This window comes from Acomys minous (genome assembly GCF_964271855.1).
Source record: "Acomys minous genome assembly, chromosome: 14".
In the NCBI taxonomy this organism is placed as follows: Eukaryota; Metazoa; Chordata; class Mammalia; order Rodentia; family Muridae; genus Acomys; species Acomys minous.
The window spans coordinates 22,386,198-22,406,796 of NC_140496.1; the positions used below are offsets into that span (position 1 = coordinate 22,386,198).

The 20,599-nt window shown below is 54.8% G+C and overlaps 3 protein-coding genes and 1 long non-coding RNA gene across 6 annotated transcripts in view; 2 read left to right on the top strand and 2 right to left on the bottom strand.

Annotated features, from left to right (window-relative positions):
• Positions 1 to 18,803, top strand: part of LOC311582430 — a 222,632-nt gene extending 203,829 nt beyond the window's left edge. Inside the window, exon 3 of the long non-coding RNA XR_014774119.1 lies at positions 18,769 to 18,803. This is a non-coding gene — a long non-coding RNA (uncharacterized lncRNA). The remainder of the gene's footprint in view (positions 1 to 18,768) is intronic.
• On the bottom strand, positions 148 to 2,019 carry PARD6A (par-6 family cell polarity regulator alpha). 2 transcript variants are annotated; one of them, XM_084755561.1, is made up of 3 exons: positions 1,831 to 2,019; positions 1,236 to 1,458; positions 148 to 1,026 (listed from the first exon to the last, which is right to left on the bottom strand). In XM_084755561.1, exons 1-3 carry the CDS (start codon positions 1,891 to 1,893, stop codon positions 275 to 277), a joined length of 1,038 nt encoding a protein of 345 aa, XP_084611687.1. In that variant the 5' UTR covers positions 1,894 to 2,019; the 3' UTR covers positions 148 to 274. The 2 variants fall into 2 exon arrangements, with proteins under 2 accessions (XP_084611687.1, XP_084611688.1); XM_084755562.1 differs by having other exon boundaries at positions 148 to 1,029; positions 1,831 to 1,916.
• ACD (ACD shelterin complex subunit and telomerase recruitment factor) lies at positions 2,540 to 5,259 on the top strand. Of its 2 annotated transcripts, none has more exons than XM_084755549.1 (11): positions 2,540 to 2,733; positions 2,811 to 2,947; positions 3,115 to 3,208; positions 3,295 to 3,371; positions 3,521 to 3,631; positions 3,735 to 3,769; positions 3,911 to 4,062; positions 4,140 to 4,236; positions 4,484 to 4,833; positions 4,920 to 5,011; positions 5,094 to 5,259. In XM_084755549.1, the coding sequence occupies exons 1-11, from the start codon at positions 2,635 to 2,637 to the stop codon at positions 5,164 to 5,166; spliced, it is 1,317 nt and encodes a 438-aa protein (XP_084611675.1). In that variant the 5' UTR covers positions 2,540 to 2,634; the 3' UTR covers positions 5,167 to 5,259. The 2 variants fall into 2 exon arrangements, with proteins under 2 accessions (XP_084611675.1, XP_084611676.1); XM_084755550.1 differs by having other exon boundaries at positions 3,587 to 3,631.
• Positions 5,250 to 20,004, bottom strand: CARMIL2 (capping protein regulator and myosin 1 linker 2). The gene is made up of 38 exons (XM_084755500.1): positions 19,753 to 20,004; positions 19,410 to 19,501; positions 19,269 to 19,319; positions 18,577 to 18,639; positions 18,331 to 18,455; positions 18,136 to 18,227; positions 17,658 to 17,728; positions 17,491 to 17,564; positions 17,287 to 17,362; positions 17,120 to 17,208; positions 16,936 to 17,030; positions 16,776 to 16,862; positions 16,585 to 16,697; positions 15,963 to 16,040; positions 15,745 to 15,821; positions 15,531 to 15,635; positions 15,312 to 15,381; positions 14,932 to 15,013; positions 14,728 to 14,824; positions 14,588 to 14,645; positions 14,285 to 14,457; positions 13,958 to 14,120; positions 13,776 to 13,874; positions 11,821 to 11,949; positions 11,274 to 11,387; positions 10,951 to 11,111; positions 10,789 to 10,876; positions 10,465 to 10,672; positions 9,665 to 9,900; positions 8,784 to 8,884; positions 8,340 to 8,700; positions 8,139 to 8,261; positions 6,650 to 6,686; positions 6,440 to 6,511; positions 6,092 to 6,313; positions 5,889 to 5,969; positions 5,468 to 5,545; positions 5,250 to 5,380 (listed from the first exon to the last, which is right to left on the bottom strand). The coding sequence occupies exons 1-38, from the start codon at positions 19,790 to 19,792 to the stop codon at positions 5,268 to 5,270; spliced, it is 4,194 nt and encodes a 1,397-aa protein (XP_084611626.1). The 5' UTR covers positions 19,793 to 20,004; the 3' UTR covers positions 5,250 to 5,267.
• Between the last annotated feature and the right edge of the window lie 595 nt (positions 20,005 to 20,599).

Here is a 20,599-nt window from a genome sequence, read left to right on the forward strand (position 1 = left end):
AATGCTGAGCTCAGCAAGCTTCCCACTGCTGGTCATAGGAAGATCTCTCCCGTGCCCTTACCCCTCCCTCCTGCCCTGTGTCCGGGGGAGAGGGCTGACTTACAGGGTGAGGAAGAGGTTGGAGCTGGGACACAGCAGGACCATATCTACATTTGTAGAAAACCTTTAATGTTCACCAGGCTTCAAGGGTGCTGTGAGCTAGCTAACCTTCCCTCCCCAACTGGAAAGTCCAGGCCATGTTCCAGCAGCCTTAAGTGACAAGCATCTTTGCCTGTCAGAGGCTGAATCCACTGACATCGCCTCGCATGCCATTCCCCCAGCCAGAATTGGCTTGCTCTCGGCTATCCAAGGAGGGCAGAGAGCTGCCAGCACCAGGAAGTAGGCAGCCAGGTTGCAGGTCCCAGCACAGGGGCCCCTGAGACAGCCCATTAGAACAGGGAGGGTGGCGATTCTCAATGACCAGGTCACTGCTGTCATCATCACTGTCAGGATCAGTAGGCCCAGACCCTATAGAGGAAGGCCCTGTCAGACGCCCAGATGCCCCTCGTACCACATTATTACGCTGGTTGGCAGGCTTGACAGTGACAATGAGGTTATGGCTGTTGGCAACCATCATGTCCGTCACTTGGTCCAAGGTCTTCCCAGCCACCTCGATGCCATTGACCTCGAGGATCTCGTCACTGACTGCCAGCAGCCCTGTACTCTCAGCCAGACCCCCACGTACCAGTCGGGAGATGAAGATACCTGGAACCCGCTCCAGGCCCTGGGGAGCCACACGAACACTCATGCCATCGCGAATATAGAAGCCCAGGGGACGGTCTGAGCCATGTTTGTGCAGCCTCACGCGTCGATGCGTCTCAGGTAGTAGGTCCACATCTATGACCGAGGACACCTGGCGGAAATCTTGGGGCAGGCTGATTAACAGCGGTGGCCTGGTGCGCAGAGGTGCCACTGGTCGCAGAAGGAGCCCTTTCTTGCGCCTCTGCAGAGAGTTGGAGGCAAAAGCCAGGCCACTGGAGTTGCCTTCTGCTGCAGGAGAAGGTACTAGAATTAGAGACTTCTCCCATTTGGGCCCATGGTATAGACAATATCGATTATTTCCTACTACTTGGAGGTCAGACCAAGGGCAGAGGCTGCAGAAGGTGAAGCCTGGGAGCCCTGGGTATGGACTAACCCTAGGACACCTGCCCTGTCACCCTACCTCAAGGAAGCTGCCCATTGTACCCCGTCCTCACCCCGCTTCTGGACCAGTAGGCGTAGCGGTGTGGGCCCACTGGCCAGGGCTCGGTGCAAACTGTCATCGTTGGTGAGGGGCAGCAAGTCGCCGTGAGCATCCGTATAGCCAAGCAGCACATCCAGGCCAGGGATCTGGTGTACAACACACAGCAACCGCGAGAACTCCTGGAAGCCTCTCACCGAAGTGCGGGGCAGTGCAAAGCGCCTGAACTCAGCGTCAAACTGGAGGCGGGAGGGGAAGGGGAGAGGAGTGTCAGGGCAGAGCCCAAGACCCCTTCTCGCTATAGGTCTGAGGCTGTCAGGTGAGGGAACAGGCTGCAACAGCTGCAGTCTTAAGCTTAAACCTCAGTTCCAAGACAAGGGACAGTGTCCAAGGTCTTTTCCTTGCGTTCCCCATACCCAGGCCGTGGAGGGACTCTGGGGGTCCTTAGTGGGAGGGAGGATGCCATGAGGGGAGGCAGACAGAAAAAGCGGAATAAGACCTAGAGGATGGAGGACAGAAAGGTGATGGAGATCAAGGAGCCAGTAAGGGAGAGAAAGGGAATTGGGAGCGCCTATCGCGGTGGCCAGAGCCGAGGCTGGAGGAGCCCTTACTTTGCTTTTCACCTCGACGATGCTCTCCGGGCTGCGCGCTGGGGTCCTCTGTGGCCTGGCCATTGCGGGGCCTGGCGGGCCGGGGACAGTGCCCCAAGGCAGCCTGCCGAGGCGCAGGTGCACAGCCCGGCCGGCTGGCCCGCGCCGCCCCGCCCCTGGCGGTAGCACTCGCCCCGCCCTCCCACCCAAATCATGACGTCAAGGGGGACGCGACAACGAGAAAAGCGGAGTCTACGTTTCCTAGGAAACCGAGACGGAGGTAGCGAGGGCTTCCTCTGCTCTTACGTCATTACGCTATGGTTCGAGCGTCCCAAAGAAGACTCGACCAATCCAAGGACAGAATGAGGGAAATAACATTTATTAAATTGTCTGTGCTGTTATTTCCATTGGCCGAGGCCGCGCGTTTCGTAGAGGAGACTAAATCAACATTTTGGGAAACCTCTTGAGGTAACACAGCGCCGAAATGGCTTCGAACCCTATATTCGGCTGCAGCCTCCAAACCTGGATCGTTCCCATCCAGGACATCCCGTGCCCTTTCCGGTGCTAGAGTAGTACTGAGGAACAGCTCACGGGCTCAGAGCGATACCCCGGTAAGAATAAGCAATCAGCAGCCAGGTTAGCTAGCTACACTCTTCCTAGGCCAGGAGGAGCTTGCGCAGGCGCAGAAGCATGGGTGGGCGGGGCTTCAAACAGGATCCGCCTGGCGGTCACGTGCTTCCTCTTCCAACCAGAAGACAGAGCGGCGGGGCTAGCGGGAAACCCTTTCCAGCGGGGGGAGGGTTCTCTTAGACTGCCGCCGGGCTAATGTTGGGCACGGGGAGCCTGCTCCTACGGCCATGGATTCGAGAGCTGATCCTGGGCCCAGAAACACTGTCTAGTCCACGAGCCGGGCAGCTGCTCAAGGTGAGCAGGCCGCTCAGATCCCAGGGACCCTGGAGGCTGAGGTAGTGAGGTGACACTAGCCGTCACTGTTATGTTAGGTGCTCCAGGACTCGGAGACTCCGGGCCCATCTTCCGCCCCCGACACCCCTGACACCGGGGCTGTGTTGCTTGTGTCAGACGGGACCCACAGTGTCCGATGCGTGGTGACGCGCAAAGCCATCGACACCTCCGACTGGTAAGAGAGGTGCTACTTGTCCGCGGAAGGTGGGAACCCCCCAGGGCAGTGGGAGGTTGAGCCTGAGGTGGGCGGGCGCTGGAGAGGTGGTGGGAAGGCCATTTCCCAGGTGTGTCGGGTATGTTTGTGCCTGGGTCTGGACAGTGATGGCCGTGTTCGCGCCTCAGGGAGGAGAAGGAATTCGGATTCCGCGGGACAGAGGGCCGGCTCCTGCTGCTGCAGGACTGCGGGATCCGCATACAAATTGCTCAGGACCATGCGGTGAGTGGGAAGGCTTTCCTGGGCGGGTTGGTTACTTGTGCCTGGCGCCTTGGCCCAACTGAGACACCGCTCCTTAACTCCTACAGCCTGCTGAGTTCTACCTTCAGGTGGACCGCTTTAACCTGCTGCCCACAGAGCAGCCCCGGGTACAGGTGACTGGTTGGTAAGTGATTCCTCCAAGGGAAGAGAGTACAGGCTTAGCATGCCTGAGGCCCTGAGGGGTTCAATCTCAGTCTCTCCATATTCCTCCCCCTAAAACAAAACAGTTAAATGAAGCTTCCGCCCGATGCCTCTTCACTCTCCTTGCCATAGGTCTTTGGGTGAGAGGGCTTGGGCACCAATCACACTGATTACCCACCACCTTCCTCTTTCTCCCAGCAACCAGGATTCAGATGTGCAGAAAAAGCTCAACGCATGCCTTGAGTGAGTTTGGGGTTGGGCCCTGACGCTGAGTGTGGTATGGTCAGGGGTGACGGGGCTGGGTAGATTGGCCTCAGGGTTGTTCCTGAGTTTACTGTTTCTCCAGGGACCACCTTTCAGAGTCGGCTTCGTCCAGTGCAGGTACTGGTAGGGTAACCCTACCTAACTCCCTGTGGCGTTCCTTCTGCGGGCACCTGGTGTCGCCTCAGTAAGTAACTGTAATATCTTACTCTCCCTTCTTTGTTTCAACTTCAACCCTTTGGCAAAAACCCTGGGCCTCAGGCCTCACACTGTCTCAGCTTCTGGATGAGGTGAAAGTGGACCAGGACCATCGGGGGGCCCTAGTGCGTCTAGCTGAGAGCTGCCTAATGCTAGTGGGCCCTTGTACAACAGCACCCCTCACTCACTGGACTGCCTCTTGCTGCCAGGCCACGGTCAGTGCCTGGATTTTCTTGGGAGGTTTCAGGGTGAGGGTTAGGCAGCTGCCGCACTGAGATTTCATGTCCCACAGGGAGAAGCTGTGTTTACTGTGTCTGGTTTATTACTGCATGTCTCTGAGAATGAGGAGCAAATCCTGCGCTCTCTAGGCTCAAGTCAGAAGGTCCAGGGTAAGGAGAACTGGAGAGGTCGAAAGGGGGGGTGTCTGGAGCCCAGAGCCCACCCTAGTGTTGATGGTTCTCTCCAGAATTTCAAGGACCCCTTTGTCCTTTACCCAGTTTCTCTGGTTCAGGCCATAAGCCCTCAGTGCTGTCAGCCAGATTACTGGACCGTGGAGAATGCTGTGAAATGCTCACAGGCCCCTCAGCTGTCCTTGGCTGAATGGTCTGGCCTCACACTCAGTTTCCTTTCCCTCAGAAACCCCCGATTCACTCAGCCACATACCACTGGAGGAAAGCGGTGCCAGCGTTAGCCTTCTGTCGGCCTTGGCTCCGTTAGACCCTGGGCAGAACAGCTTCCAGCCTCCACCAGCTGTTTGCTCAACCTCCCCAAGACCTGAGGCCCCCAATTCCCCACCCGGCAGCTCTACCCCCAGCTGCACCCCCAGTTTCTCCCCCCTTAGCCATGCCCTCAGTCCAAACAAGGCCCACGTGAGCAGAGCCCGAGATCATAACGTGGAGATGAAGGCACTCCAGTGGCCCATCAAGAAACGGCAGCTCTTCCTAAGAACCAGCGCTAAGGGAGCCCAGGAGCCCTGCTCTGTGTGGGTGAGCACTGCAACTACATGGGAAGGTGTGGGGCAGCCCTGGGTAGAGCTTGGAGAGGCTTGGATGGAATGTTCTACCCCTTCTAGGAACCCCCAACGAGGCATCGTGACGCTTCCGCTTTCCAGTATAAGTATGACACACCCTCTGCCTCTCTCCATGCTCAGGTGCAGGCTGCCAGGTGAGTATCTGGGGCCGCCCTGCCCGTGTTGGTCACGGTTGCTAGGTAACCCCCCTGCCCTATGGCCATGGTTTCTTTCCAGGCTCCCCCCTCACCTTGCAGCTTGGGCCTTGAACCTGGTGATGGAGTCAGAGTCTGAGTTCACACAGGTCTGAGGAGTCACTTGGACCGGTCAGAGGTGTACGGACAAACATTATTCCACACTCTTGTTTCATTCAAGTTTTTTAATAAAATAATTTCATGCGGCAGGAGAGGATCAGGGGCTGGGGCCGCCGCCTCTTTGGTCTGTGGCTGGGGAGGGAGGGCTCCGCTCAGGGCTGGAGGGGTCTGTGGGGTATGGAGAAAGAGGCTTGGTTCCAAGGCCAGAGCCTGTGAAGGGAGACGGAGAGAGAAAATTCTAGACTTGTGCTCAGCAAACTTGTCTTTCTTCCCAACTGGCCCTTGCCCCACTCTTACCTAAGCTTGGGGATGGGGGTGCCTCAAGCTTCGGCCTACGCTTGAGGACAGGGGAACGCTGCAGCCGCAGGGGCCGTTCTAAAAAGGGTACAGAAAGACTCACTGCCAGGCTGTCCCCAACCCTTCTGTTCACCTTCAGTGCACGCAGAAGCATGCACATGCTCCTCCCATAGCTTCTCCACCTAGGACCCTCCCACCCAGTCTTCAGGCGGTAGAGCCAGGTCCAGTAGGGAAGGCCAGGGCTTGTGGTCACTCACATCCTCTGACCGGTCCAAGTGACTCCTCTTGCACTATGCCAGGCCTTTGGGCTTCCTGACTGCTCCAGCACTCACAGCACTGGTGCCCCTGTCCAAGGACCAGAACCAAGACCACCCGCCCCCTTTCTCCTGCACTCAAGCACAGATAGCGGTGTCTCCCTCACCCGCAGGGGCCTGGAGCTGGTCCTCATGCACAGACACTGCTCGCCGCCCTGCCGAGAGAGGCCTCGGCCTCAGCTGGCCATCTAGAGGAGGCCAAGATATCAGGGTACGTTCCCAATAGCTGCCCGCACCCAGCCACTGCCTCCCACTGTTAGTGTACCCTGATGAGTCAAGTTCCCAGCCTAGGAGTGGGGTGCCTACCTACCTTCATTCCTAGGGCCCAAGCAAGGGTCCTCTGGGAGACTCAGAATGTCTGGGGAGGGGCTGGTTCTCCGGGGGCTTGGGCTGGGACATGGGGAGGGGGGCCCTGGACCATCCTGTTGGCCCCATCCACGGCCTCTGAGCTCTGCATTCAGCTGCTGCCCCAGTGTCTTCCAGGTGGCGGACTCAGGCCCCTGGCCCCCTGGCCCAGGTCTACATGAGGGATCTGGGTGGAGAGCCAAGTGTCAGCTAGCACCTGAGCCTGGCTGCGGAGATGGTTCTGAGCAGTGGTCTGATCCCCCTCCTAGCAGACCTTGCACCTCCCTTAACATATACAGGGGCCCTCACTCACCAGCAGACACAGAGTGGGTACGAGACTTCATTGAGATGGGCGGGGTCTCGGTGGAACTGTCCATAATGTCACCTGCCAGTTAGGATCAGAGGTTAGTGGTGAAGAGCAGCATGTGCCCTCCCTCCCCCGGGAGAGCAAGTGCCACAAGGACTATCTCTAGGGCCACCTCCTCCCCCTAAATGTATTTCTTGGTTCCAGGGTCCTACTTACCATCAGAGCCTGCCTTCTTGATCTCCCCATCTTTGCTCTGTAGGAAACAAATGGGTCAGACCTCAGCCTTGTTGCTGGCCTTGTGTCTGTTCATCCACGTTCTTTTTTTAATTTTTTTAAAGATTTATTTATTTTATTTATTGCATATGAGTGCTTTATCTGCAGAAGAGGGTATCAGATTACATTGTAGATGGTTGTGAGCCACCATGTGGTTGCTGGGAATTGAACTCAGGACCTCTGGAAGAGCAGGTGGCGCTCTTAACCACTGAGCCATCTCTCCAGCCCCTCATCCACGTTAACACCTACCTACAGGATGTATACACACCATGGGCTGGCCAGAGCATGGCAGAGCAGGTCCTTGCTCCCTGACCTTACAGTCTGGGATGACAGTTGACACACAAAAATGTGCACATCAGTCATGAGGGGTAGACATTGTGAGTTCTTTGGTTTTGCTGCTCTTGAGATAGGCTCACTGCATAGCGTAGGCTAGTCTTACTTGTAATCCTCCTGCCTTGGCTTCCTGAGAATGCTGACCCTACAGATAAATCACATTAAGATTTATTTCATGTGCAGGCCAGAAGAGGGCACCAGATCACATTAAAGATGGCTATGAGCCACCATGTGGTTGCTGAGAATTGAACTCAGGACCTCTGGAAGAATAGACAGTGCTCTTAACCTCTGAGCCATCTCTCTAGCCCAGATAATGTGATTTCTTTTTGTTGTTTTTTGTTTTGTTTAGTTTTTCAAGACAGGGTTTCTCTCTAACCCTGGTTGTCCTGGATTCACTTTGTAGACCAGGCTGGCCTTGAACTCACAGAGATCTGCCTGCCTCTGCCTCCCAAGTGCTGGGATTAAAGGCATGTGCCACTTGATAATGTGATTTCTTAGTTCTGATTCTTCCTACGCTTTAATATCTAACTTCAGGCCAGGTCTCATCACATTATGTTTTTCCTGAAAAAGCTGTTCAGTGCACGGCACACAGGGGTGTGGTTCCTAATAAAGTCTATAATTGGAGTGACATCAGGGTGACCATGGAAGGGAGTCAGAAAAGGCCCACGAGGAACCTGTATAACCCAGTACATGGCCAGACAGAGAACATAAACTAACAGCAGCCATATGAGGCTCTGAGGTGCTCCGCAGGACATGGAGGTCTAGGGTGGCCAAGGACCAAGGACCTGTAAGATCTTGCAGCAGGATTAAGAGTCTGGATAAGAAGGAAGCTCCTGGAGGGCTTTGAGGTGTAGGTAACAAAGTCAATTTTCTGTTAATCTTCAGAGAAAGGAGTTCTCTACACCCTAGGAGGTACGTATCAGTGACCTGGACCAGAAGCAAATTACACGCTATGACTATTTTGAGGGGTAAGAGAGTGTGGAGAGTGTAACTGACAATTAGATCTATTTATGCCATGTGTTTCCCCTTCTTGGTCACATATGTCATCCAGATTGCCACCTGCCATTGCCCCCGCAGTTCACCCCCTCCCCCAACTCACCGTCTTCCTCTTGCTTTCGGCACCCCCACTGCCTCGGCTTACTCCGATCCTCTGAAGCATCACTTGTACCCGCTGCTCAAAAGATGGAGCTAGTTCTGTGTCTCCCCGTTCCAGAGGCCGCCTCTGAGGACAAAGATGCCTTAAGTGGAGAAGAGCTTCCATATTCCTGAGGAGCCCTTAGCCTCTGACGCCAGGCCTTACCTTGTCAAGTCTGGCACTTACAGTCCCTTCCTCCTCCTCAGCAGGTAGCAGTATCATAGAGTAGGCCTTGCTTTCTCTTGTGTACCGAGGCCGATTTCTGCGAGTTGTGTCGGGGCTGCTGATGCCCCCCTCTGCCCCTCCAGGCTCCTCACCACGACCTGGACGGGCCGGTGGTCGAAGCAGGTCCCCAAGGGTGGGTTTTCTGGCACGAGCTGCACCAGGGCTGGTCTCTGGATCAGGTCGTGGACCCCTGGTCGAACGAGGTTTCTTAAAGGCAAAGAGGGTACCCAGCTTCTTTCGAAGTGTGCGGGGAACAGGAGTGGCACCGCCCTCGGTGGCTGGGTCCTCCTCTGGGGCCCAGCTGTAGGAACAAACCATCAGTGAGTGAAGAAACTCCAAGGATGTCCCACCCTTTTCCACTCCCAGCAACTGACCCTCACTCACAGGCGATCCTGCTGGATCAGCCTTTTGGAGAAGAATTCCTCAACACCCTCGTCCACACGAGCAGTGAGCCCATTCCCTTCTTGAAGCAGGGCTGGGGCCACCTGAGAGACATTGGGAAGTTAGGAGTCAAGACTGAGAGCTGTGACTCTTCCCCCACCCCCACTTCTCAGTTGACTGGCCTGACTACATCCCAGAGAGAACTGGGGGCTGTCTGTACAGTCCTCACTGCTGTCACAGCATGCCCGCCCAGTCCACACCAGGTCTTGTTTCACAGAGGATGCTATACCCTGAACCACCTGGTTATCACTAAGCAAACACCTACGGGTCACGCATTCCAGTATGCCACCCCTTCTAGTCCCAACAGTTCCTGCAGTACCCTAACCTTCCACCTCCACAGCACACCACCCGGCCTCATCCCGGCTCAGTGGCGCCGCTGCTGCGTCAGACCCTCAGGGGGCCGCAGGCCGGCTCCTCCTCTCCTTCTGCCAGTGCCCACTACCCTTGCCAGTACCCAACCCACACATACATCCACCCGCTGGCGCACAGCAGACGCAGGAGTGTCCCGCGGCCCAGCTGCCCAGTATTTTTCAGTAACCCCGGGAGAGGGAGGGCAAGTCGGACACCCTCTCTCGCATGTTCACCCATACAACAGACCACTCCAAAGCGCAAGTCTATCATCTAGAAGCTCCTCACCCGAAACCCGCACCCCAGTAGCCCGTTATGGCCATTGGCCTGAGGTTGAGGGTGGCCAGGAAGATGATAGGGCGCAATCGGGTGTCCCTGGGCCTCTACAACCTGTCTTCCTGTCTTCTATCGCAAGTTTAGAACGAGTGGCCCACCCATGACCCTCAAGAGGGTCGAGGGGGAAGGGAAGCACTTACCTGGGGGCCCCCCGGCGGCGGGCGGTGGTGGTGCTGGCGACGTGGCCGCGGCCGGGCTCGGGTCGGATGGCGTAGGGGTTGCCCGGCGGGTGGCAGGTCCATGCGAGGCAGAGGGCCGGCGGGTGGCCCTGGGGCGGCGGGGCTTGGAGAGCCGCGAGCGGACGACCCAGCCTGCGGCTCCGCATCTTCCCCCGGAGCTGCCAGCTCGGGGTCCTGTTCTGCTTCCTCAGCAGCACCTGAGGCGAAAGCACCAGAAGAGCACAGAGCGTCGAACCCGGGGAGGTGGCGGAGGCGCTAGGGCGGGCGGCGGGGGACCCGCCCAGGGCGCGGGGAGGGGCCCGGCTACGCCGGCCGCCCCTCCCCCAGTCGCCGCTGTCCGTGGTGCTGAGCGCGGCCCCGAGTGCGCGCGGCTCTGTGCAGCCGCCAAGCATGCGCATCCTGGGGTTAGAGAAAGGGGCGGAGGAGGCTGGGAAGAAGGTATCTTAGTCTTATTTGGCTGACGTTCCACATGGTTCTGACAACAACTGACTCAGGCCTTCTTCCTAGCTTCGTTCCGGGAAGGGTTAGGGTATACCCAGGACAGGACTGAATGAATGTTTAAATGTCCAGATTTAACAGCGCATCAGTCCACTTGGGTAAACTCTCTTCACTCCAGGGCCTGACTTGCCATAAAAGGAGGGGACCCAAGTGAAAGCAATAGCTGGGCTCAAGCCATTTTCTTGAAGAACCATCATCCTGTTGGGATGGGTACAACCTCAGTCTAGGGTTGGGGTGGAGCATGACCCAGAAGTGCTACTCACCTTCCACATCCCAGAGCAAGAAGGGAAGATTTGGCATCCTAGGCTTGGAATTCTGGAGACACTTAACCTTCTCTCCCTCCGCTTCCTTCTCCATGGGAAAGAAAAGGTCTTCCAGTGCCCCAGGCTCAAGGGGGCTGAGCTCATCTCCACCCAGTGATGGTATAGCAGGAGCCACTGTCACTGGTGCCTGCTGAGCTAGACTCTCCACCTGCAATACCAGGCCACCCCAAAAGATAAGATAACTGTAGCTAATCTTATGACTCCTCCCACCCCACGAGACTTAGGCAGGCTACTCTACGAAATATGTGCAAAGCTTTCCCTCACCAATTGATCTCGGGCCGCATGAAGACCTGCAAGAGCCTGAGCCACAATGCTCTCTGCTAGGGTCCCTGTGATTGACAGGCGCATGTCCCTGAAGGCAGGAGAGGGCGAGGGTTAGTGTGCTGTCTCTGTCCAGCTTTGCCCAGCCCAGTCATGACTGCTTACCTCAGCCTAGTGAAGGCATCTTGCAGCAGATGCTCTGGAAGCAGTTCTGGAAGGCCCCCAGAGCCCACCAGAACGCCTTCTAGCTGCTTCCTCCAGCCAGACCTCTGCAACATCTGTGGGCAGAGGCTCCTTGTGGTATCCAGTGTGGTCTGAGTAAAGTCCTGGGCAAAGGTTATGAAATGGTTAACAGTATGGCAGGAGCCAGGACACTTTGCTTGAGGATGTGAGCTCCCGCTGCTAGGTCCTAGGTCGCTGCTGACTAAGGGCGGGTCACAAACAAGCCTGCATGTGGAGGTGTGGCCAGGGCAAGACTAGCACCTTACCTGGATGTCCTGGCGACAGATCTCGCCCACCTGACCCAGGAGGCTCTCCAGCTTCTGTTGCAGCTGCCAGTGATGGCTCGAAGAGTTCCCAGCTTCATACAGAATGGGAAGGATCTGAGGGCAAAGGGACAAAAGAAATTGCAATCTACACATGATTAAGAGCAAAAAAAGGGGGGCTGGAGAGATGGCTCAGTGGTTGAGAGTGCCGCCTGTTCTTCCAAAGGTCTTGAATTCAATTCCCAGCAACCACATGATGGCTCACAACCATCTTCTGTACGCATAATAAATAAATAAATAAATAAATAAATAAATAATTTTTAAAAAAGAGCAAAAAAGGGGAGGCAGAGAGATGGCACAGAGGTTAAGAGCACTGGCTGCTCTTCCAAAGGTCCTGAGTTCAATTCCCGGCAACCACGTGGTGGCTCACAACCATCCGTAATGAGATCTGGTACATGCAGACAGAACACCGTATACATAATAAATAAATAAATCTTTAAAAAGAAAAAAAAGAGCAAAAAGGTCCTGAGAGTGGAAAGGGAGTGCTCACACTGAGAGAGAAGTTGGCATTCTGGATGGCGTCTTCAGCCTGGTGCACAGCAACCTCACCCTGGGGCCCAGCCCCACAGCCCAGCAGCTCCACATGCTCCTGCACTGACTGGCACAGCTCATTCACCTCCTGGGGAACCAACAATTAGTCCCACTTTTGTCTCTTATCAGCCTCCCTCCCAGGGCTTCCGACAAGAAGACAAACTATGAGGCACAGTGCTTGGGAAACCCTATCTGCTCAAGGTGGGACCGCAGGGCCTCTCCCTTTTGGCTGTTTTAGGGACTTGGTACTTTCTCCAGGCTTTGAACAAGAAGGAAAGAAGCTTTAGTAACTGATTTAAAAGCTGTCACCTCTCCCATCCACACTGAGGATAGGGGTGTGTGTAAGAAAGAAAAAATGGAGGAAGCAAAAGATGGCTGGTCTGCGGAAAGGACTGTATATTTGAGAGATGGTCCAGAGGAAGACCGAGCAGGACTATGAAGGCTCCAGCGTGGCCAGGGAGGACCTGAAGGGGCACAGAGTGAAAGGGCACTGAGTGATATAGTTGGGTTTTGGGAAGATGATAAGATCACTTGAGAGCCTCTGAGATGGCTCAGGGGTAACCTGGAGCCTGCATTGTGGGACGAGAAAACTGGCTCTTCCACATGTCCCTGGGGCATAGGCATGCTGGTACTGTGCGCACATGCATGTGCACGCGCACACTAAATAAATGTAATTATATATATATATATATATAAAATCATTTGAAGGGGCTGGAGAGATGGCTCAGTGGTTAAGAGCACTGGCTGCTCTTACAGAGGTCCTGTGTTCAATTCCCAGCAACCACGTGGTGGCTCACAACCACCTATCCTGGGATCTGATAGCCTCTTCTGGCCTGCAAGTGTATATGAATATAAAGCACTCATATACATTAAAATAAATAAATAAACCTTTTAAAAAATCATTTGAAGATATGGAGTGCATAAAGCCCACCCCTCAAGATGTTTGGATTAAGGTAACTGGGTAACTGGGCTTTAGAGCCTAAATCAGAATTCAGGCTTGAGCCAGGTGGTGGTGGCTCATGCCTTTAACCCCAGCACTCGGGAAGCAGAGGCAGGCAGATCTCTGTAAATTCAAGGCCAGCCTGGTCTACAGAGTTAAGTCCAGGACAGCCAAGGCTACACAGAGAAACCCATCTTTTTTTTTTTTTCTCCTAGAGCTGAGGTCCGAACCCAGGGTCTTGCACTTGCCTTGCTATGTAAGCACTCTACCACTGAGCTAAATCCCCAACCCTGGAACCCTGTGTTGAGAAACAAAAAACAAACAAACAAACAAAAATTGATTTAATCCCAGCACTTGGGAGGCAGAGACAGGCGGATTGCTGTGAGGTCCAGGCCAGCCTGATCTACAAAGAGAGTCCAGGACAGTCAAGGAAACACAGAAAATCCTCGTCTTAAAAATAAATCAATAAATTGGGGCTGGAGAGATGGCTCAGTGGTTAAGATCACCATCTGCTCTTCCAGAGGTCCTGAGTTCAATTCCCAGCAACCACATGGTGGCTCACAACCATCTATAATATGATCTGATGATAAAGTACTCATATACAATAAATAAAATTTTAAAAAATTAATTAATTAATTAATTAAATTTGAGGCTTAGGAATGCAGAAGAACAACTCAAAAAGACAGGTTAGTGGAGGAAAATTAAAACCTGAGATAGGACAACTGCAGCCGGGTGCACAGAGGTCAGTGGAGAGCGGAGGGGGCCCTTGAATTAGAAGTCAGATGGGGTTACGAGGAGAACCTATTTACATGCTTAAAATAAGGCCCCCAAATGTTACAGGGAGATCTATTTCAGGAATGGTGACCCAAGAGAGGAAACTGTCTGGGACACAGAACTCAGGCACTTTGACCCAGCAAACCCAGAGTCCGAGACTCAGGCGCCCAGGCACTCAAGACGAGGGTCGGCACACTGACCTGCTCTGATTGGTCTGAGATCAGACCCGAGGCCTGAAGGCAGGGCTTGAGGTCAGAAGTAGGGTCTGCCTGGTTGTTCCTCAAAAGACAGGCTTGGATCTGCAGTTAAGAGATAAGTGAGAAAGGTCAGGGGGTGGAGTCCCCACATACAAAAAGGCAGAGAGCAAGAGGGGACCCCCCACCTGGTGGACTGCTCGAGCTGTGAGTTCTGGGCGGCTGCGATGTGCCTGTGTTACATCATTCAGCGGCAACGGCATGGACTTCAGACTGTGGTTCTGTTCCAGGGCTTGTGCCACGTCCAGCAGGCCCAGGGCAGATGTGTTGTTTCGGTCCCAGATGACAGACCTGAGCCCCACCAGGCTTTAGTTGGGACAGGGGCAGAACCCTACCCAACCCTCTGGCCTAATCTATTCATCTACCTCATCAGCCTGTGCACCTTAGTCCCATTCACCCCTCCAATATATCTCCTCTCCTGTTGGTCCCAGCCCTTGTAAGGAGACCACGCCCACCGTAGCCTGGTGTTGACTCGTAGAGCCTTGGCTAGCAACTTAGCGCCAGCGTCCCCTATGGCATTGCCACTGATATCCAGCGCTGTCAGTTTAGGATTGGTACCCAAAGCCCGGAGCAGGACACTGGCACTCTGCTTGAGCCGTGATTCAGCCACTGATAGAGACTGCAAAGGCTGGGGTTAAAAGAAAGGCGTTGATGGATGGCTGGAGTCCGGTTTAGCAAAGAGGGTTTTAAAGAAGCAAAAGTAAGAAGCGTTACAAGGTGGCAATTGCTTGAGGACCCCGAGGGTGCTATGAACTTACACAGTCGTCATCCTGCGTCAGCTGGACTATCCGGTGCAGGACATCGTCCAGAGTCTGCCTGTGGGGATAGGCTGCTGTTAGGGAGCTATCTGGGTGGTGGCGTCCTATCTGAGAGGTCTAGGGACGGGCTTGGGGCTTACTTGCACCGAACGTTGAAGTTCCTTCCAAGGGCAACGTGTCTCAGAGACCGGCTCCTCCCGATGGCAAGCACCAGTGTCACCATATCAGAGCCAAAGCCTAGGGGTAACTAGAGTGACGCACAAGGAGATGCTGCCAGGGCCGGGTCCCCACCCTGGGAATCGGGTGAACAATAAGGGTGTGGATGGGTTCCGTGGTGGCCTCACCATTATCCGACAGATCCAAGGAGCTCAAGGCACCCGCGTCGCAAACTACGTCTTGTATCACCTGAGCACCGGCAGAACGCAGCTGGAGGTGGAGGTAGGGTGCACTCAGGATTTTGTTTTTGCGGGGGTGGGGGTGGGGCGAGGGGCTTGAGACAGGGTCTCCCTGTGTAGCCCTGGCTGTCCTGGACTTGCTTTCTAGACCAGGCTGGCCTCGAACTCACAGCGATCCACCTGCCTCTGCCTCCCGAGGGCGGGGATTAAAGGCATGCGCCACCACCACCCGGCACACTCAGGATATTTATGCCTAGGTGGGGGAAGGCCTCCCGGCCCCACTTCCCAGCATGTGGACGTGCTCCCAGCTCACAACCAGGACTGCCCACCTCACATGCGCTGAGATCCAGGTGCAGGTCGCGGATCTCTGTGTTGAGCGCCAGACCATCGAGAAGGGCCCTGGGAGAGGTATCACACAGGTGACAAGATCGGGGAAAGCGGCACTCAGCGTGCAAACAGATACGTGTCAGGCAGGTTAGGGTTACGAAAGATTCTGAGTGTGATAGAGGGGTGAAGCACTTGAGGTCTGGTCACGTAGCAACACTGACCTGAGCGCTTCGGGCGGCAGCTTACAGCCAGCCAGGCCCAGGTACCGCAGCATCCTGGCACCGGCAAGGAAGCATTGCAGAGCGGCTGGTGCCGCTCGGGATTTCCTGCCGTTGGGGAAGAGGAGCAAGGGCAGTGGGATTTAGGCTCAGGGAGCTGACTCCTCTCCCCGTCCCCACAAGCCTGTTTCTTCTGGGCCTGCCTGGTGCCTCTTACGTGCGAGAGAAGATATTCCTCGAAGCTTCCAGATGGGCGAGGCTAGAGCAGCAGCCAGCAGACAACGCTGCAAAGAGCTGAGGGACATAGCATTGGTGATAACCTTCTCGAAGACCTGGCCTTCTATGCCATGCCCCGCTCTGCTCTCCCGGCCTACCCTGCTCTTATGCAGCCCAGCCCCCAACTAAGGAACATCCCTCCTGGCCACACCCACTCACCGTGCCTAGAGAGGTATCAGTGCCTGCGAGATTCAAAAACGCCAGAACGTTAGGCCGGCTCAGGAAAGAATACAGGCCCTGTGGAGGATGTGACCGAGGGAGTCAGGGGTTGCTTTACTGGTTCCCAGCATCCCACTGACTGGGCAGCCCTAGTTTCTGACTTTGGATTTGAACTTTGGACCTTCGGACTTAGGGTCTGATGCTCTACCGACTGACTTTTTCTCGGCTTCTGACTTTAAAAAGTGCTACTCACAGGCGGGCATGGTGGTGCACGCCTGTAATCCTAGCACTCTGAATGGTAGAGGCAGGCAGATGTCTGTGATTTAAAGGCCAGCCTGGTCTACAAAGTAAGTCCAGGACAGCCAAGGCTACACAGAGAAACCCTGTCTCGAAAAAACAAACAAAAAAGTGCTGCTCGGGCTGGAGAGATGGCTCAGTGGTTAAAAGCGCCACCTGCTCTTCCAAAGGTCCTGAGTTCAATTCCCAGCAACCACATGGTAGCTCATAACCACCTGTAATGGGGTATGGCGCCCTCTTCTGGCTTGCAGGAGTACATGCAAGCAGAGCAGTGTATACATAGTTATAACAAATAAATAAATTAAAAAAAAAAAGTGCTACTCACCCCACTATCCTGGGAGGCTCCCAGCGCCCCAGGGTTCCCAGAAAGATCCAGATGGGTCAGGGTAGAGTCAAAGGTGGCATTGGCTGCCAGTGCCCTGCCTAGAGCCCTCATTCCTGGAGGTGGTGGGGGGAGCAGCTCAGTATCAGACACTCTCGCCTTACCCCCTCCCAACCCGCATCAGCCCCACCCACCTCGAGGTGTCAAGCCTGTCTGTGCTAGGCTGAGTCTCCTCAGGGCTCTTGGACAGTGCTCCAGATGTCTGCTGAGTGCAACCATACCTGTAGACAGAGCAACTCTGTGAACCTCACCTCTCGTAGCTGCCTGCCTTGGGTCTCCCAGGTTCTGTCATACCTCTGTCATCCAGCAAGTTTCCAGACAGGCTGAGCTCCCGAAGTCCAGAATTAAAATGTCCAGCCAGCGCGTGGGCTAATCGCCGAACAAAGTCTCTGAGGAGCAAAAGCCTGGTTTTAGACTGGCTCCCAGCCACTCCACACACCAACAGCTCCCAGTCCCAAGCCCTGCTCAGGCCTCTCACCCTCGCAGGCCACAGGTCTCCAATACCAGTTCCTCCAAGTGGGAAGACTGCGTCATCATGTGCAGAAGCTGTTCTGAGACCTCCAGGCTCTGAGACCAGAGGGTCATGACTCATTAGGCTGAACTTTGACCTTTACACCCTTGCCCCTCCCATCCCCACCCCCTCACCAGCTTCATGTCCACGCAGGAGAGACGCCGGAACCACAGGTTGTAAGATAAGGCAGCTACACTCAGGGCCAGGTCTCTGGTGTGGGGAAGAGGAATTGCAGAGCTCAGCGCCTTCCAGAAACTAGGCCCCACCAGCAAGCCAGCCCTCCACAGTGAGACTCAAGTCTAGGAACCCTCTCCTCCCAATCCTGGCAGGCCCCATACCGGCTGCTGAGGTGGCTGAAGTCTCCAAGGCAAAAATGGTGGCAGCCCTGACGATGGTAGATAGTGTTCACATCCTGGATGTGAACGAAGTATCCATAATTAGCTTGGGGCCACAAAGGGGGGTGTCAAACATCAGCAGAGCTCCCCCCAAAGGGTCTTAGTCTCACCCACTGAATCTCCTCTCGGAAAGGGAAGCCATTGTAGTCACACAGAGCTTCGTACGTCTCCAAGAAGCCACCTAGGGAGGTAGGTGCCAGGCATTATGTTGGAGGGAGAAGGACAGGCTGATGAACCCCAGACTGGACTGGTGGCAGTGACAAAAGTGGCTCTGTACACTTTGAGGAGCCCCCAATACCAAGGGTCTAGAGCATCGTGGAGGCAAACTGGAAGGTTTTGGTTGCAAGCCTCACCTTTTACAGCCAAGCCATCTCTCCAAAGCCCAAGCTGGAAGGTGTTGTTTTTGTTTTTGTTTTGTTTTGTTGTTTTTGTTTTTGACACAGGGTTTCTCTGTGTTGCCTTGGCTGTCCTGGACTTACTTTGTAGACCAGTTTGAGCTGGCCTCGAACTCACAGCAATCCACAACCACCACCACCACTCCCGGCTCCCCAGGCAGGAAGTTTTATGTGGCTCTTGTTTGCCCCTTACCACATGGGCTGCTGGGTGCTGTGGACTCTAAAGGGTTGCTTCTCTCTAGTCGAGCCAGCAGCGATGAGGGTGTGGGCTTCCGGAACAGCTTCCTAGAGAGGAATAAAGGAGGACAGGCAAGGGTCTTCTAGCCCCTGAAGGGGGGAAGGAGTGTTCACGGATGCCCTCCAGCCCCTTGGATTTCCCAGGCCTCACCCAAGGGTTGAGCGAGGGAAGACCTTTCTGATGGCAGTAGCCACGTGATGAGCCAGCTGTTCTAGGGCAGCCACACCAGGAAACTCCAGGACCAGTTCAGGCAGGGACTCCAGCTCAAAGGTGACCTGGGGAAGGTGAGACTGGTGGGCTTTTTGGACCCCTGTGTAGAAGCCGGTGTCCGTTCAGCTCTCCGTGCGAAAATGATTGTTCAGGGTGCAGGTCCAGGTAGGGGTCCAGCTTTCTCACCTGAGGTGGTGTTTCCTGCAGTGCCATGGCCTGGACCTCCAGGTAGCTGAATGTACAGTCCACCTGGAAAGCACATGAGTCATCTGGGAAAAACAGGCCACTCTCTGGAGTCTAGATTTGTTGTTGTTGTTATTGTTATTGTTATTATTATCATTGTTGTTGTTATTATTATTATTATTATTATTTCCCAAGACAGGGTTTCTCTGTGTAGCCCTGGCTGTCCTGGACTCGATTTTGTAGACCAGGCAGGCCTCAAACTCACAGAGATCCACCTGCCTCTGCCTCCCAAGTGCTGAGATTAAAAGGCACGTGCCACCACCACACAACTGCTTGTTCTTAAATTCTTTTTTTAAAAATGTATTACTGTTTGTTTTGCCCGCATGTTCGTCTGTACCACTTGCATGTCTGGTTCCCAAAGATGCCAGAAGAAGGCAGCGAGGGCCCTGGAACTAACTAGTTCCAGTCACTTGTGAGCCACCTTGTGGTGCTGGGAATTGAACCCAGGTCCTGTGTCTCCAGCCCATGATTTTGAGGAGTCTGGAGCTAGACCTGCCCAGACTCCCGTCTGTCTGCTGCTGGACGCTCAATGCTGTTGGAAAGTAAAAGCCAGCACAGGCAAAAAGGAGAACTCTGCAAAGGCAGTCAGTCCCTTGCTAACGTGGAAAGGAGTGTTGGCCAGGCCTGGGACTCACCCTCAGGGGAAGGCAGGTATGCAGCAAATATGCCCTCCATCGAAGCAGTGCCTGGGGGAGACAAAAGACTACAATTCTAGGAAATCAAGCTTCTTTGCTGGGCCTGGCCACTGTCCTGGGCTCCAGCCCTGGCCACCTTACCAGAATATGGCTTTGCTCAGCACCCTCCTGGGGAATCCAGGTTTTCAACAGCAGCTCCGCCTCCTTGGGCCACAGGAACCTGGTGATCTCTCCTGTAGAAAGACAACCTACTGGGTGACTTTGGTCCTCCCTCCCAAGGCTACTCTGTGCCCAAGGCCTGTGCGACGCCTGACTGCCCGGGTGTTCATCAATGGATCAGCGAGGAGGAAGTGAAGTGGATCTTCTTAGGTGCTGGCCCTCCAGAAAAGAACTTTTCTGGTCAAGTTTCCTGGGGCGCTAAGGGGAGGTCTAGTTTGGGGTCAGGTTACCTCTTGGCTTTTAGGAAGGGCCAGGCGGGGCTTACCTCGCAGTTCACAGGATATGCCGTCTGGGGTCTGAGCCATAGGGGCCGGGGCGGCCCAATGAACTCTGGCGGGAAAAAGCAGCCGGCGGGAGCGTACACAGGAAGCCTGGGGCCCCGGGTAGCACTGCAGCCACCTGCTCCTCTTGCAGCGGAAGGTACGCGCCGCTTCCTGCCAGGCCGCCCCCGGCCCGGCCCCTCCCCGCCCAGGCTCGGCTGGTTGAGTTCGCCTGGGTTAGAGGTTGTGGGAGGGAGGTCGAATCCTGGCTACTGCTTTCGCTCTAGGACTTTTCCGTCTGGTACTCACAGGTGTGAATGGTGTAGCAGAGAGGGTCTAGCCTATTTCAAGCCTCTTGCGGGTCCTGGTGCCCTACTTTCACCCTGCCCCGTAGTCCCTAATGTGAACACCAGGGGGCGCTATCCTCCAGGGGATTCCAAAGGCTCAACTTTGCCCCAAGACACAGGTTGAGTAGGAAGGAACTCAAAGAAGCCAGAAAAGGATGTCTCTTCAGCAAGAATTACCCAGCCTTCAAGGTTCTGCCTTGCTCAGATACGAATTTAAACATCTTGGCCACCTATTTGTAATCCTAGCAGAACAACAGCCTGGGCTTTATAAGGTCAAAAAGCCAGACTCTTTGACTGGGGTCCGGGTGGTGCCTGCTTTAATCCTAGCACTTGGGAGGTTGAGGCCAGCCTGGTGGTCTACAGCCAAGACAATATAGAGACCCTTGTCTCAAAATAAATAAATAAATAAATAAGAAATTTAAAAAGCCATGCTCCTTTGTAGCAGGTTCCTTTCATCTGACTGAAGCTCTTAGCTAAATTAGGGCGGGGAACCTCAGGGAAGGCT

Coding starts and splice junctions, on each gene's coding strand:
- ACD (XM_084755549.1), top strand. CDS start 2,635: ATGTTGGGCACGGGGAGCCTGCTCCTACGGCCATGGATTCGAGAGCTG. Junction 3,632..3,734: donor AAGCTCAACGCATGCCTTGA/GTGAGTTTGGGG, acceptor CTGTTTCTCCAG/GGACCACCTTTCAGAGTCGG. Junction 3,770..3,910: donor GTCGGCTTCGTCCAGTGCAG/GTACTGGTAGGG, acceptor CCTGGGCCTCAG/GCCTCACACTGTCTCAGCTT.
- CARMIL2 (XM_084755500.1), bottom strand. CDS start 19,792: ATGGCTCAGACCCCAGACGGCATATCCTGTGAACTGCGAG. Junction 18,640..19,268: donor ATACCTGCCTTCCCCTGAGG/GTGAGTCCCAGG, acceptor TGTGCTTTCCAG/GTGGACTGTACATTCAGCTA. Junction 17,363..17,490: donor TTCAGCCACCTCAGCAGCCG/GTATGGGGCCTG, acceptor TCCCCACACCAG/AGACCTGGCCCTGAGTGTAG.
- PARD6A (XM_084755562.1), bottom strand. CDS start 1,893: ATGGCCAGGCCACAGAGGACCCCAGCGCGCAGCCCGGAGAGCATCGTC. Junction 1,459..1,830: donor TCGTCGAGGTGAAAAGCAAA/GTAAGGGCTCCT, acceptor TCCCGCCTCCAG/TTTGACGCTGAGTTCAGGCG. Junction 1,030..1,235: donor CCTACTGGTCCAGAAGCGGG/GTGAGGACGGGG, acceptor CTTCTCCTGCAG/CAGAAGGCAACTCCAGTGGC.